The following is a 15278-nucleotide window of genomic DNA, read 5'->3' on the forward strand; positions in this document are numbered from 1 at the left end:
TCCTGCTTTTAAAATTTTATTTTCAGAAGAGAATTGTTCTCACAGTAATCACTCAAATGGAATTAGTGAAATCTGACCTAGCATCTACTTAAGTCAAAAGGTACTGAATTATGACCTCTTCTATACTTAAATTGTGCACTGATTAGGAAGTGGGGAAATAAAGTATTACATATGCAAGTCAAGAAAGCTGCATGGTTTATCTGTCAGAAAATAAAATCTTGTGAGCTGGTGCATTTCCAGAGTTGCAATGGTTTTTCAGAATAACTATATGAAATAATGCCACTAAGACCTAATTAAATTTGATCAAAAGACTACACATTAAGAAGACATCATAATCTTGATGGAGATGACCAAGACTTAGAATGTCACAACCACCATTTGGAGAAAACTCCTAAACACGAGATGAAAACATATATATCCTGTGTGCAGCACAGAAAACTGCTAGTCTTTTGGGGCATAAGTTTTTTCGACAAAGCACTTTGACTACAGCACTATAAGCACACACGTATTTGTCCTTTGTGAAAGCTAAGGAATTGAATATTTGTATGAGCTCATTTTAGCTCATGACCCTAGTCCTAGTCTATAATGTGTGGTAAGAGAGAAGTTCCTTAGGGCAAGTCAGCCAACGCAGAGAGATAGTTCTTCTGGAGGAAACCATTCTGCCACATGAAGAACTAGGCTCACATCAGCTTTTTTTTAAATGCTCTTGAAAGTTGAATATCTCAAAAATAAAACCCAATAGTATGCACTTGCATTTCTTTTTAGAAGTTCATAATAGTAACTGACATTTGTATTCTGCGAACAAATCCCATTAAACTGTCCCACATTCCAGAATAAGGCCTGTGACACAGAAGACTATATGCCATACAAATATTATAAAGAGGTATCTCATTTATGACCAGTCTACAGCAGAATGAACATAATTATCATGATAAACAGAGTATCCAGTAGAGGCTATTTGGCAAACAGAAGTCTGGCAAACACATCTGGAAAGACAAAAGCTAAAGACCACAAAAGCAGAGCAGCTACTTCTCCCATACTGGTGCATTAGTGCTGGTAAAGGTTTTTAGGCACAGGTAGAACCAACCACTCAAAGTCTGTCATTTTGAGAACAGGCAGATCAGTCTCTTTCAGGACTTTAGACTTCTTCAGTGATTAAAGCCTTTAATGCTACTTAGAGGCAGCAGTAGCAAGTGTCCTAAGATGACAGCTTTAAAGCCAACTGGTACTTCCTCTGGTGCAAAGAAAACAATTGTGTTGAACTACAGCGGTGAGGATTGTACACCAACTCACAGCAGTGTCAGAATTTGTACTTCATAGTTATCCTGAATATGGTTTTAATGTGTTTATCTGATGTATCTCTACATCAGCTAGTTATAAACAGGACAACACCAAGCTGATTTTACACCTCTCATACAGTGAGCTGGCTCTCTTTATGCTAGTGCTTAGCCAATTGTTTCGTTACAGCTCTTTTATACAGGATATAAGTAACGGAGAATAACCCAGTTCAGCCACGGCAACAAAGCTGCTACAGTCTCTGCAGATTGAGAAAGGTTTGGAGGAAGACTTTCCTCCCCTCTGCTTCAGATCTACTGGGTAAAGGCTCATTTATTTGTGTAGATGTGGAGAATAGGAGAAACTGTTTGATCCACGCACCCCAGGCTGAGGGTTGTTAGCACACACCTGTTCTCCCTGTTGCTGAGGACTACAGGTTATAGGCTGCTGAGATTGCTGCTGTGGAGAAAACTGTGACAGTGGCTGCTGCTGGAGTGGGTTAAAAGTAAGTGAACCACCTGGAAGCTGTTGAGGATTAAAAACAAAAGGCATAATTCAATCAAACTGCTGAGTTTCTCGCTCTATGAGGATAAACATGATAATGATGTACTGCTTGGAGGTTTGGCTTTGGTTTTGTTTGTTGTTTCTAAGTTTGGGTTTGTTTTTTTTAATCCTTTGAAATAAATCAGTTTACAACTGCTGCTGTTTGTGAAAAAGACTTATGCTCAGAATACAAATTATAGCAAGGTATTTTCACAGGAAAATAGAGTTTTATTATTTACATTCTGAAAATGTAAAGATTAGGCTTCAAAAGCAAAGCACTGTATGTTGTTTTCCCTTTTGGAATATTCCACTGAATTTTAGTAGATGCTTCCAGTCAATGAACTACAAGGTCTAATGCAAAAAAAAACCACCCAACCAAACAATGCTTCAGTGAAACAGTCTTGATTCCCCAGCTTTTTGCACTGATTTCAGCCAAATTATTCTTGGCTCATATGAGTAGCTGAGGTAGCTTGAAAGGATGTACTTCAATGTGGAATCACACAAACAGAATACACACATTCAGTTTTACAGAAAAGCTCTACTCTGGCGTGACTGACTCCTGTGCCTGCCCTTTTCCATGTTTCTGGAGTGAGTACAGGAGTGGGAGGTGGAAGTATAGCTGATCTTTTACTGGTATTAATGTTTTAAAGCATGGTGCGACACTTGTGGAATGCTGAAACTGCATTTGCAGCTGACTTCAAGATCCAGGATCTCCACCTGGTTCTAGAAACACCCTGTTCTCCTTTTAAATGGAACTGTGACATAATAAGGAACTTCTGCTCATGTTTGTACTTGTATGGATGCTTAGTGGAAAGAAAACATTTACAGACCTTCTAAACTCCATATCTTACATGAATTCCTATTTCCATTACCAGAAGCTCTTTAAAGCTATTAATTACAGCACCTACCTGTGCATGCTGAGCTTAGCTTTTAGGCATTATATGTTTAACCTCTGATTCTACTGCAGTTTTGTACTTTAAAAATAATAATAATTTCAGTTTAAAGAATGATTTGCAATGAAAGTGTAGGTGAATCTTGAAAATGAAAGATTGTATTTTAGGATTAATCTCTTGAATTTAAATAACAGCATGTTTAGATTATTACTGAGAACCAGCTGCTTTGTTATGAGTTAGGAATATGATTTCCACTTAGTATGGAAGTAGCTTTCTTGCTTATTCTAAGCATTCTAAATAAGTATTAAAATTTGCAGTAAATGGTTTGTCCAATCAACTGGCTTCAAAAAGATGGGGGGGGGGGGGGGCAATGCAGTACTAAACATGTCTCTAAAGAAATATAGGAAATTATCATTATCATAGTGTCCAAGTATATCAATTACCTGTAGAAGATTTAAGGGCCGAAGATTTGATGCATTTTTCAAACCAAAGGGGCTGCCTGTTAAAGAAAACATCTTTTTATTAGTAGGAACTCTTCACTTAACTACATTTGTGTATTGCAGTTAATAGCCCTTTCCACTGGGATTATTTCTAAACACGTGGAAGTTGGAAAACTGGCTTACTGTATACTTAATACAATGCTGTATTTTCTGTAATGCTGATGAGTTCATAGTTATCCAGATTCAAATTTACAGACAGCTGACTAAACAGAAAGAAATGTGTATCACTACTAAACACTGTACCCTGTTAACATATAACCTGTTCATGCATTTACACAAAGGTGAATGTGAAGAATATTAGCAGTTATTCTTCAGTCATTCTTCTTCTGGCTTTAAAACATTTTACTGTTTGTACAGTAAATCCAGAAATGTCCAAGGGCTCAATGAAATAACAGGCTCTCAGTTTCCCAATCACTAACAGAAAACAGTCCTACTCAAAATCTTAGCAATTGCCCACCCGTCAAAGGGCTTCTGGCAAGACATATCTGACTTCCAGAGCTTTTGGCGTTATTCCACATGGGACTCTTAAAAGCTATGCTAAAGAAAGATGTATGTGTGGTAAGTGATGAGGTGGGTAGAGAACTGATACAAACTCTCCAGTAAAATAGTGTCTGTCAAACAGAACTCCCAAAAGGTCTTCCACAGACCTTGCTCAGTTCATTGCTTCCATCTGTTACGTGGGTGACAGCATAGCATATAAAAAACTGACATCAAACTGATAAAGTTTGATAGTGTTTGAAAGGACAGAATTAAAGGTGATCCTAGTGAATTAAAGAAAGGATCCAAAATTCAGTAACACTGAATAAAAAAAGACAAAGGAATGAATACAAAATTGTAACTAGCTTTGTGTATGTACAGCAAGAAAAGACATAAGAAGTTACAGTAAGTCACACACATATCCAAAACATATCACAAACTATAGAACACACAAAAGAATCTTTTCATACAGTTTACATTTATAAATAACTCACTGTCACAAGATGCTGTTGAGTCCAAAAAAAATAAATGGATTCAAAAACCGAACAGATAAATCCACAGACTAGAAGTTCAGCATGGGATAATTAAGCACAAAGATCCATGTCAATAGTCTTCAGCTGAGAATGTCTCAAAGCTGTGGATTTCCACAAAAGGAACAGGTTGCATACAAGGGATATTTCACTTCACACTTCTGCTTCGTCTTAAGCTCTCACCTAAGTATCCTATAATGGCAACTGTCAGAGACAGAATATAAACTGGATGGATTTCTGGCCTAAACCAGTAATGCCATTCTTATGTTAATGTAATGCTGTTGCAAAAAATATAGATAAAAAAATAGGCAGACCTCATCTGGGGAAATGTTAACAGGAATGTTGTGAAAGAGATGAGATGCATTTATTCTGCTGTGCTTCACAGTGGTAAATCAGCCAAGCTCAGGCTTGTGTCCAGTTTTGGTTATCACATTTTAAGAAGGATGTAAGCAAATTGGACAGTCTAGAAGAGAGTGACAGATTATGAAAGGTTTGAAAAATACGACCTAGCAGAAAGAGAAGACAAATGTGGGATATGACAGCACACTTGATACTTAGGAGGTAAAGAGAAAGGGTGAACAACTATTTTTAATGTCTGCAAGGAATACGAGGAAAAAAAAATAATTTAACTTGCTATTAAGGAGATGCACTGTAATTAGAATGAAACATTTTGTGTAGATGAACTACTCCAAACAGCCACCAAGGAAGATCAGAATCATCTTTAGTGAAGGCATTTTTAGTCAGTTTATACAAACATTGGTTCAGCGTGTTTTAGACAGACTGACCCTATTTCAGCATAAACAATGGATATCTTGAAGTCTCTTCTATCATACTGATTTCATAATCATACATTAGTTTTTGTTTGTTGTATGTTCAGAAAAGAATAAACTAAAATTTAAAATCCTGCTTTAATGAATATTAAGGCATAGAGATTTATATAGTCATATTTGAAGGCAGTAAGGAACTAATTAATTGTCCTACTAGAATCAGAACATGTTGGTCAGAGAAGTTGTGGATTCCCCATCTTAGGAAGTGTTCAAGACCAGGTTGGATGGGGCTTTGAACAATCTAGTCTAGTGGAAGGTGTGCCTGCCCATGGCAGGAGGATGGAAATGGGTAATCTTTAAGGTCCCTTCCAACCCAAACCATTCTATGATTCTATAATAATAAAGCTGTACCAAGGACAGAATAAAACACTTCACACATTTAAAAAGTGAGGCCTCTAAGTCATGCCGCTTTTTCTAGCGGTCATCATTATCAAAGTTGCATATGAATTTGGAATTTATCTCAAACTTCCTAGTGAGCATACCAAACAATCCAGGTTGAGAGTATGTTTCCCCACTCTAGCTCCTCAAAAATGAATCTAAAGCATAGCCTACACTTTGAATGCAAAAATACACACGTTGCTCCTGAGCTCCAGCCATCAAATACACAATCTAGCCACTCAGTGGCCACTTTTGTCCACTGTACTCACAATATGTTTTCACACTGTCCCTATCTGTAGGGTGGCTTACAAACTTACGCACACTAACCTGCTTGAGAGGCAGAATGCATTGCAGCAGGCAAGGCATTTGGTACCAGACCTCCTGATGGTAAAATGCCACTCAGATTTATACCTGCAGGGGCTATGGCACCAGTGTTGCACCCCAACATAGGGTTTGAACCACTCATCAGTGTCTGCGCTCCACTGTAGAAGAGGAAAGACAATGCATGAAACCCAAGTGGTACAAGTAAATCTGAGTAACTAAAGTTTTGCCCTGTCTCATGACAAATTATTTAACTGTTTGCTGTAAATGGGATTATGAATAAGGCATCAAGGCAGCTTAAAAAAATCATTATGCTTAGGGCATAACCAATACATAAACCCATATTCTCAGAATATACACTTTTTCCCCCTTTGGTATGATGTACAAAAATAAAACACACGTGGTTCTTCTAGAAATACTGAAATATTGTCAGTCTTCAAAGTAGCTGAACTATCATAAGACAAAGTTAAGGAACAAGTTTATGTTTTCTTTTTGAATTAAAAAAAACCTCTAATTAATCAACAGTGATCAACTGCTGAACACTTTGGATGAGTAACTCAAGTGTCCGACACTTGCACTGAAGAACACCATGTGTCTTATACTGGCCATCTTCTATTGATCACAGAATTTTATTTAGTCTAAAGAGCAGTTCACATTATAACACACAATGTATTTCTGACAGCAGCAGTTACTGTTTTTTTCTTTTTTTAAACCACAAAATGAGTTTTAAGGATCAAAGAATGTTTAACCTCAATGTTTGATCAAATTCTTAGAAACCAGATTTGTTGTTTTTTACCTTTCATTCATAGGCACTTTAGTACCAAATCTCTTTCCATTTTTAGTTTAGAGTTGTCTACCTATGATACTTCATCTCCTCTTGGATTAATAAAAAAGTTTTAAAATTCATGAGAAAAAAAACCTCAGAAAGTACTCAAACTGAGGTTAAGTTTTACAAAATCAAACTACAGACATACAAAAAGCTGAAAACAATACAAAGTCTTTCTTAATATATTCTTATAATAGGTGCCTTATATTTAAGAAGTACAAACAGTTTCTCACGGCTTTTGACTTCATAATTACAAAGTGAACAATCTTTTTGGATTGCAGATTCTGAAAAATATCTATCCCACTGGATGCTGGACAGTCTTGTACCACTTCCACCCCCCCCACCCCAACAACCAACCTTCCCAGGGCAAATTAAAAACCATCAGAACTTACCACACAGAGCCCACTACATTGATGAAGTTAAGTCCTGCAGGGTTTGCCATGACCTGGGTGGATGTTGTTCCTGTAGTAACGGATGTTACCATGGTGGAAAGAGGAATGGTCATTACAGGCAGTGCCTGGCTCAGAGACATCTGCTGCTGAGCAAACGGGGTTAACAAAGTGGGCTGAGGGGTGAAGCCTGAATCTTGGGGAGTAGGGGTAGCAGAAGGGGTAATAGGAGTTGTGCTCTGAGCATCAGGAGGGTGTGGGGTCGATGAAGGGGTGTTGGTTGGAGTAGGAGTAGATGGTTTAGGAGTTCCAGACCCTGCTCATTGAGAAAAATAAAAAATGCTAGTTTGTTATAAAAGGCCAGCCTTTCTGTATAATAAGGTTAATGGAATGTTATTTAGCACTGACAATTTGTTCCATTTTTTTAGACTGCAAGTGTTAATTTCTACATGACACGAGTGTTGCAGCAGGCACTCATTGTTAAGGATGCGGTATAATCACACAGAAAACCCACTCTCCATGCTTAATTCCTCAAGCCATACACCACTTTGTATCCTCAATTAAGGCCTCTCATATTTTATCACACATTAAGTCCTAACTCCATTCAGAAATACTTAAATTAAAACAGTTTCTTAGTGACCATTTTAACGTAATTAATGGTTTTGTCCTAAAATGTTAAACATATAGCCTATATGCACTGCCTGCACAATAGCATTGTGTTAAAAACAAATCATGGAAAACAACGGATTCAACAAAGAACATGTACTACTGCAAATAATCATGGGGTTGAGCTAAGTTTCATGAGACAGTTAAACTTCCATTTGCCAAATTTTGACCAAATAAAAATATTTTTTAAAAATATTTAAGAACCAGAGGATAATACTGCATCTTTAAAAGTTAATGCGTAATTCCTTCTGCTTAAATGTAGACTGTATAGCTATACTCATTGTGGATGCAGTAAGCACAGTCTATCAATAGAAAAACAAAAAACCCCAAAAGCTTGAGGTGTTCTGGTTTGGTTTTTTTTTTCCTGGGCTTTATTTAGCTTTCACATCCCGCAGCAAGAAAGGAAATAAATGTGAATGGTGTGACCAGAGCCTTAAAGTAACAACTGTGTGCAGCAGATTTACACAATTCGTAACACTAACATAAAAACAGAGTCAGTATGTTAAAAGAAAACTTTTGTAAGTTTTCTTTTTTTCTCTGTGCAAAACAAGAAGGCAGAAAAATTACACCTTTTGAGCTATGCAGATTTTAAATTATTTAATGCAAAAAGTGTATTATAATACTGTGCAGAATACTGGAATTTACAGTATACAATTATTCATAAAAACCTGAAAAAATGCAGCTATGATTTCTCATTGTACAAGTCTGTTCTTGAAATGTCTCAAGACACATACATATTTTAAAAGGTATTTATGATCTATAGCTATGATTGCAATGATCCTGTCAGTGTTAATAATAATATTTAAACTAGGATGTCACTTATTGGAATTTACATTTTAACACCTGAGAATACGGTGCTATCAGCAGCAGCATCACCACCACACTTGCAATCAGCAATGATTTGTAAAACAGTGCAGGAGTGTTTTTAAAAAATCATCTTATTGTTTATTGTATCACCACCTTGGGACTGATCAGATTATATACATACATAGAGATACAACTGCACCAGCTCCTATAACATTTAAAAATGCTTAAATTATGTAAAGGCAAACTGACCTAACATATTGTTTTCACACTGGAGGAAAAAAAGCTACACTTTGGAATTTTATCACATCATCTACCAGCCTTTCATAAATGAGGAGATCACACTAATTGCATAAAATGTATTAAAACGTATACACAGAGGGTGCATACATATATACAGAAAAAACGAACACAGTTACAATAAACATAAAATACATACAGTGAACAAGAGACCTGCCTAAGCCTGCACAACTTATACAATTTAGGGTACACTGTACACTTAAGTATCATCATTCCACAGGTTAAGTAGTTTATCTCAGGAAGCATTTATGCAAAAGCCTAAGATTTAATGGAGAATTTAGGTCGTGACTCACTTTGTGAAGAGCTTGCAGGTGACATGGCAGCTGGAGAGAGCATGTTAACTTGATTAAGATCCATAGATTGTTTCCGAGAAAGACCAGGAGGCTTAGAAGGAGGAGGAGGAGTTGGGGATTTTAGATGGCCACTTGACTGTTGTGGACTAAAAATATTACCTGAAAAAGCATAATTAAAATACATTATTGTTCTGTTAGTAGATGTTAATTTGAGGATACAATTTTGTGAACAATATAATAAAAAAAAAAAAATATGCTTTTTTCACAGATAAGATACTGATTTTAATTAAATCATTACTAAAGGGATATGATGTCATTTTACAACAGGCAGAACACATAAAAAGGAGATGCCCAAGTCAATAAGTAATTACCTGAGGAGCTACTTCCTGAGCTTGAAGGTAATTTGATGGGAGGAGGTCGGTGTTTTACACCTTTCCCCAATACTGAAGACTGAACAGAGCCTGATATACTCTCTGGCTGCTAGGAGGAAAGAGAAATTAACACTACCACAGCAATAATGTGAACTTCCACATATTTGACAGAAAAGACAATTCAATTAATTTGTATTAGACTTCTCAACCATGACAAAATTACCTTCAAACCTTTCAGATTTTTACTTACGTATTTTAGAAACTTAACCTATGACACACTCTCTTCAGATATAACGCTTACCATAAAGAAGCAGCTTGATAATGCAGGTAAAATTTAAATCAAGCAAAAAAAAAAAAAAAAAATTAAGGAGTTTCTCTTGTTTCTGCAATTTTGAAATCCTTCCTAGTAATTTTCACAAACACACACTGACAGATGCACTGTAAGTAAAAGGACGATTTGGTTTTACTTGAAAAATTACATAATTTCATTTATTCACCATCTCTCTACATCTGCCATTTACAACCAAGATGTATTTAGAGAACAGGATCAGATTTCCTGATTTAAAGAGTACATTTAAGTACATTCAGGAAAATTCTGAATGCATGGAAGTCAATACACATTTTTCCATTGACTTCTACGGGATCAGAACCTCACTAACATTTTTCAGAGGAAAGGTGCTCCCTTTTTGTTTGTTCTTATGACCTACTTATCAGATTGTTTGAACATAAATAACTTCAGCTAATCAAATCTGTACTTCTGTGGCACTCACAACAGACCCCAAATCCATCATTTCAATAAGATGACACCATCAAAACAGTGTTTTGATGAACTGACTCAACAGTGAAACACATTTACAGTTAGTCTACATATATATTTACCTATAAAGCAGGCATCCTGTAAACAAAAGTAAAACTGCTGAAACTAGAAAATTAGTCTGTCAGTATAGTGAATGGAATATTTCAATGCTGAAGCCTAAATTAGATGTGCATAAGGTAACAAATCAGAGCATTCAGCTCTGTGCAGAACCCTTTTGGAGAGCTTAGCTTCTGCTGATTCTCAGGGATGAAAGACACTCCCTCTGTATGTTTCTAATTGCTTGCCTATTAAAAAAAAAAAAAAAAGGAAAATTCTGGGGACAAGTTTTCTACTATTATATCCCACTTTCTTTATTCTGAAAATAAAGACTAATGTCCCATTCAAAAGGGGACTAGATCATTAAATACTTAGTAACCTAAGTAACTCTGGTCTAGCTTTTGGTGAGGGCGTGAACAGCCAGACAGATGACTTCTAGAAGTACCCTTCCACCCCAAGTTACTTCTATGGTTTTAATACATACACACAGATACATATATATACAAATGCACATGCACTTGTCTGTAGGTGTATACACACATGCAGAAACACTCACATTTTTTCTGCAACTGCTGGTCTTTGCATGCTGCTCTTCTGGCTGACATCAAGGACTACCTCTTTCAGATCAATGTTGTTGCAGTTTAAAAGCAGTTATTTAGGGGAAAAATATAGCAAAGGAAATAGCCCAACAGATACAAAATTCCTTTACTAGTTGGACCCCTAAATACAGGTCACTGCTAGAGCACTGAATCCGACCAACAAAGCCAGGAGCAGCAAGTGAAACAGAAGGCAGTGCCAACAGGCATGACAATCCAGGAATGCAGGAATTCCTACTGGATGTGTGCATATAAGCATATGTTCTTTAAAGTTTTTGGAGTTGGGATTTTTGGTGAGTATTTCAGGAAAGTTTTTGTCCCCAAAGAGAAAGTAATTTTAATAATTTCTAAATGTAAAAGAAGTTCAGCTACTCCATCTGGTTCTATGCTTACTGACCTGTGAAAGATTCATATAAACCATGGGAAAATGCAAAACCTTGGATCTACCTATACCATACACTGGGGGGTGGGGAGGGAAATGGCTGAAAGGCACATTTGAACAATGAAAAGAATGTGCTTTCCTCTAACTTTTTCAATATACTCACACTCAATAATTATGAAAGAATTGTATGGCTTGATAAACTCACTTCCATTTCCTTCCCTGGAGAAAGATGACTAAGATTGACTGATCCACCCGAATTATGAAACATTTTCACAGGACATTTAGCTTCATTTTGTACTAATTCCTGATACTGGTTCACCACTCTGAAACAAACAGTAAGAACAAAGAGATTCGCAACTTTGAACTTCAAAGTAGATACATATATGTAAAAATGTAATTGTGTATGTTACCCAGTCATATGTTACAAATTTTACACATAAGTGTACATATAGAGAGATGCACATATATAAAATCTATCTATCTATCTTTCTACTTTATGTTCCTGTGCACTTCTCTTAGATTTATTCTGTTTCAAGTTTTCTTTCAATTATTGTCTCTTCCTGACATATATTTGTAGGAATATGTAAAACAGAACAGTTCCCAAAAGCAACTGCAGTTCTTTGGGATGTCAGTCAATAGGGATCCCATTCCCTTTACAAGGGTTGAGTATCTTTTATAAAGCTGTGTCCTCTCCGCTTAATGCTCCCTGTGGAACAGTCAACCCTCCTTTAACTTGAGGCCTATGTCAGGTGAGGACTCTGAAAGCAAGGGATAAATTGAGAGGTCCACATTGAATGTACATCCAAGAACCAGTTATCTCGGCAGAAGTGATCACTCTTCTTTGAGCACCAGGGCAGCCAGGTCTTATTCTATGAGACTAATAAGCATAAATACCATCAGGCAAACAAGTTTAAAATACTGTTCTTCCAAATCAAATACTACCTCTCTACTAATCTGAAAGAACCAAGCTGAGGGAATACTGTTTCACAAACATGAGCAGAATACACAAAACGACCTTAAGTACTTGAAAGATCAAGCTGAAGACCTGTCGTCTCTTATGCTCTGGCAGATTGAACCTCAGTGACAAATTGCAAGAATGTTCCATTAGCTTATACCTAAATGCTATGAACTACACTTTATTTTGGTATAGCACTGATTCAAGTACCTGCCATGTGACTAATGCAGGCATAAGCAAGGGCCCGAGACATACAGCAGAGGAAAGGCTGCAGTGTACATTTTTCAGCAATTTGATTTTAGACTGCCTTAACGTGGTGTCAGAGTAATAAAGCACCATGTGCTCAAAAAGGTGGTCCTGCCTCCTTCCTCCTCTACTGTTTCTTCTTGTCCTAGTCCCTGAAACTCAACTGTTTATCCTGACAGAAGGATCTGTGCAATCCAGTAACAAACATGATTAGGAGATAAATCCCAGTTAAAACTAAACTGTTGTATTATTGTTTTAGTTTTCAGCCAATCAATCCCCCAGTTCAGCTTGCAGCACAAACAGCAAAAGTCTTTATTAGCACAAAGGAGGAAGGAGAAAATATAAGCAAAGAGTTTCTTTATCAAAACTATCTATTAAAATGAACATTATTATTGATTTTTGACCAAATCAAGGACTCCCTGCCAGGCACATAAATGGGGGGGTGGAACAGAGATTGCCTTTTCAAGGTTCTGTGCTCATATGCACAAATGCAGGTGTGTCTATGTGATGCATGAATATCCAAGGAACTACTTACTTTGCCGCTTGTTACCTGGCAGTTGCTACTCCTAATCATTCTACAACTAATATACACTGGAAAACTGTTTTGTTACTTGCTTATCTAAGAAAGATGAATCACGGCATGCACAACACACAAAAATAAGTTGTATACATCTTAAGTCTTAGATTACACTTAAAAGTTCAAATTAACCACTTCAACGAATGCTAATTTACCATACAAAATGTCAAGATGAAACTGCTCTCAGAATTTTATTATTACCTGTGTAATCAGGAATAATTGTGCAAATTGCTAACAACATGCTTGAAATTTAGGTATAAGCTGTATTCACGTATTTGCTTTTTCTGGTTTTCCTTGCTTGCTAAATACAGAAACTGCACACTATATTCTACTTATGATGATTAATTCCTCTTATTTCCTTCATCTGCTCTGCATCTGTTTCCATAACCATAACATTAGGAGTCATAACGGCTAGTAAGAACAAAATCAATTATTTGGCATCAAGCCATACGGTTATACATACTATATTGACTAACCTTTCAGCATCAGTCTTGGAACCAATAAGGAACCTGAAACGTAAAATATAAAATACATTTTCAGTCACGAATTGGATTAAAAGAATAAGTTTTTATAACCACAAAACTTCAAACAAATGTCAGGGCTGCTCTTCTTTCAGATCTGCTGAAAATAGGAGATACTGTACCCATTTAATGGGCTGGGTTATTATTTAGTACTTGAATTACAAAAGCGGCTTCACAGTTACATATACAGCATACACACAGAGTCTCCTCTAAGAGCAAATTATTTACAAAAGGTAGAAAATGGAAGTTTTGCATTTTATACTTAAAAAAAAGGAAGTAACTGCTAGGCAACTGCTACTGTAAAAAGTAAAAGGGAAAAGTTATGTATAAATAAACATACCAACATGTTAGACTTGAAACATAAACTTAAGTCTCCTGCATGTCAAAAACAGCCCGACTTCTAACATTCTAACAAACATTTCATTTCCATTGCTTGACTTCACTTAATCCAAGTTTGATTCCTCATGATTTTCCAGAACTCCTAAATAAGCTTTTCCCTTTTGTATAACACTTACGGCTTGCAAACTTACTACTTTAGTGATTTTTTTTTTTTTTTCTAAACACAGACCTTCTATCTCAAAAAAAGAAAAAAAATCACTTTATTTTATAGAACAACAAAATCATATTCTGAACCTTTCACTTTACATGACACAGTTCGCTACTGAAGAAATACCCAAATTTTAATGAACTTCAACTGGCAATCACAGAATTGTTAGGGTTAGAAGGAACCTCTGGAGATCACCTAGTCCAAACACCAAACATCTTAAAAAGAAAGAGCAGTGATTTCCTAAAAAACCTGAAGCATTTAACACCTACCGATCCTTTTAATTCCCAACCTTGTTGCACAATTATAAGCTAGCACTACTGTTCTAGGAATATCAATACTAAGTATGTGTGCTGGTTTTGGCTGGGAGAAAATTTTCTCCACACTAGCTGGTACAGGGTAAGGTTCCCAATTTGTGCAGAAAAGCGCTGCTAATTCAAGGATATTTTAGTTACTGCTGAGCAGGGCTTACACAGAGTCAAGGCCTTTTCTGCACCTCACCCCACCAGTGAGTAGCTCAGGGGTACACATGAAGCTGGGATGGGACACAGCCAGGACAGCTGACCCCAGCTGACAAAAGGGATATTGCATACTATATGGCATCATTCTCAGAATATAAAGCTGGGGAAAGAAAGAAGTGGGGGGCCTTCGGAGTTACAGCATTTTGTTTTCCCAAGTAACTGTTATGCATGATGGAGCCCATCTTTCCTCTAGATACCCAATGTCCTGGTTTCAGCTGGGGTAGAGTTAATTTTCTTTCTAGTAGCTGGCACAGTGCCATGTTTTGGTTTCAGTCTGGGAACAATGCTGATAACCCACCGATGTTTTAGTTGTTACTAAGTAGCGCTTACTCTGATTAAGGACATTTCAGTCTCTCATACTCTAAAAGTGAGGAGGAGAACAAGAAGCCGGGAGGAAGCAGAGACAGGATATCTGGCCCAAACTAGCCAGAGATGTTCCACATCACAGCAGGTCCTGCCCAGTATATAAACTGGGGGGAGTCACCCAGAAGGAACTAACTGCTGCTCGGGTCAGACTAGGTATGAGTCGGCACCTGGTGAGCAGTTTTATTGTGCATCACTGCTGTTTGGTATAGCATTTTTTGTTTTCTCTCTCACTCTTTTCATTATTTCCCCTTTTATTATTAGCCTTATTATTATAATTTATTTTAATTATTAAACTGTTCTTATCTCAACCTACAGGTTTTACGT

The 15278-nt window shown here is 36.7% G+C and overlaps 1 protein-coding gene across 9 annotated transcripts in view; it reads right to left on the reverse strand.

The window, feature by feature from the left end:
* Positions 1-15278, reverse strand: part of SUPT20H (SPT20 homolog, SAGA complex component) — a 33589-nt gene that overhangs the window by 2197 nt on the left and 16114 nt on the right. For 3 of the 9 annotated variants that reach the window (XM_057399962.1, XM_057399964.1, XM_057399963.1), the window contains exons 15-21: positions 13479-13511; positions 11430-11547; positions 9394-9502; positions 9023-9181; positions 6963-7275; positions 5751-5905; positions 3155-3210 (exon numbers count right to left, since the gene is read on the reverse strand). In XM_057399962.1, the coding sequence (XP_057255945.1) occupies positions 3155-3210; positions 5751-5905; positions 6963-7275; positions 9023-9181; positions 9394-9502; positions 11430-11547; positions 13479-13511 (943 nt within the window). Of the gene's footprint in view, positions 1-1469; positions 1801-1874; positions 2170-3154; positions 3211-4532; positions 4682-5750; positions 5906-6962; positions 7276-9022; positions 9182-9393; positions 9503-11429; positions 11548-13478; positions 13512-15278 lie in introns of those variants that run through there. The other 6 variants (XM_057399969.1, XM_057399966.1, XM_057399965.1 and 3 more) reach the window with 6 other exon arrangements.

The sequence above is a fragment of the Pezoporus wallicus genome, unplaced genomic scaffold (assembly GCF_028554395.1).
Source record: "Pezoporus wallicus isolate ANWC-B61680 ecotype Strahan unplaced genomic scaffold, APGP_CSIRO_Pwel_v1 scaffold_7383, whole genome shotgun sequence".
NCBI classification, from domain to species: domain Eukaryota; kingdom Metazoa; phylum Chordata; class Aves; order Psittaciformes; family Psittacidae; genus Pezoporus; species Pezoporus wallicus.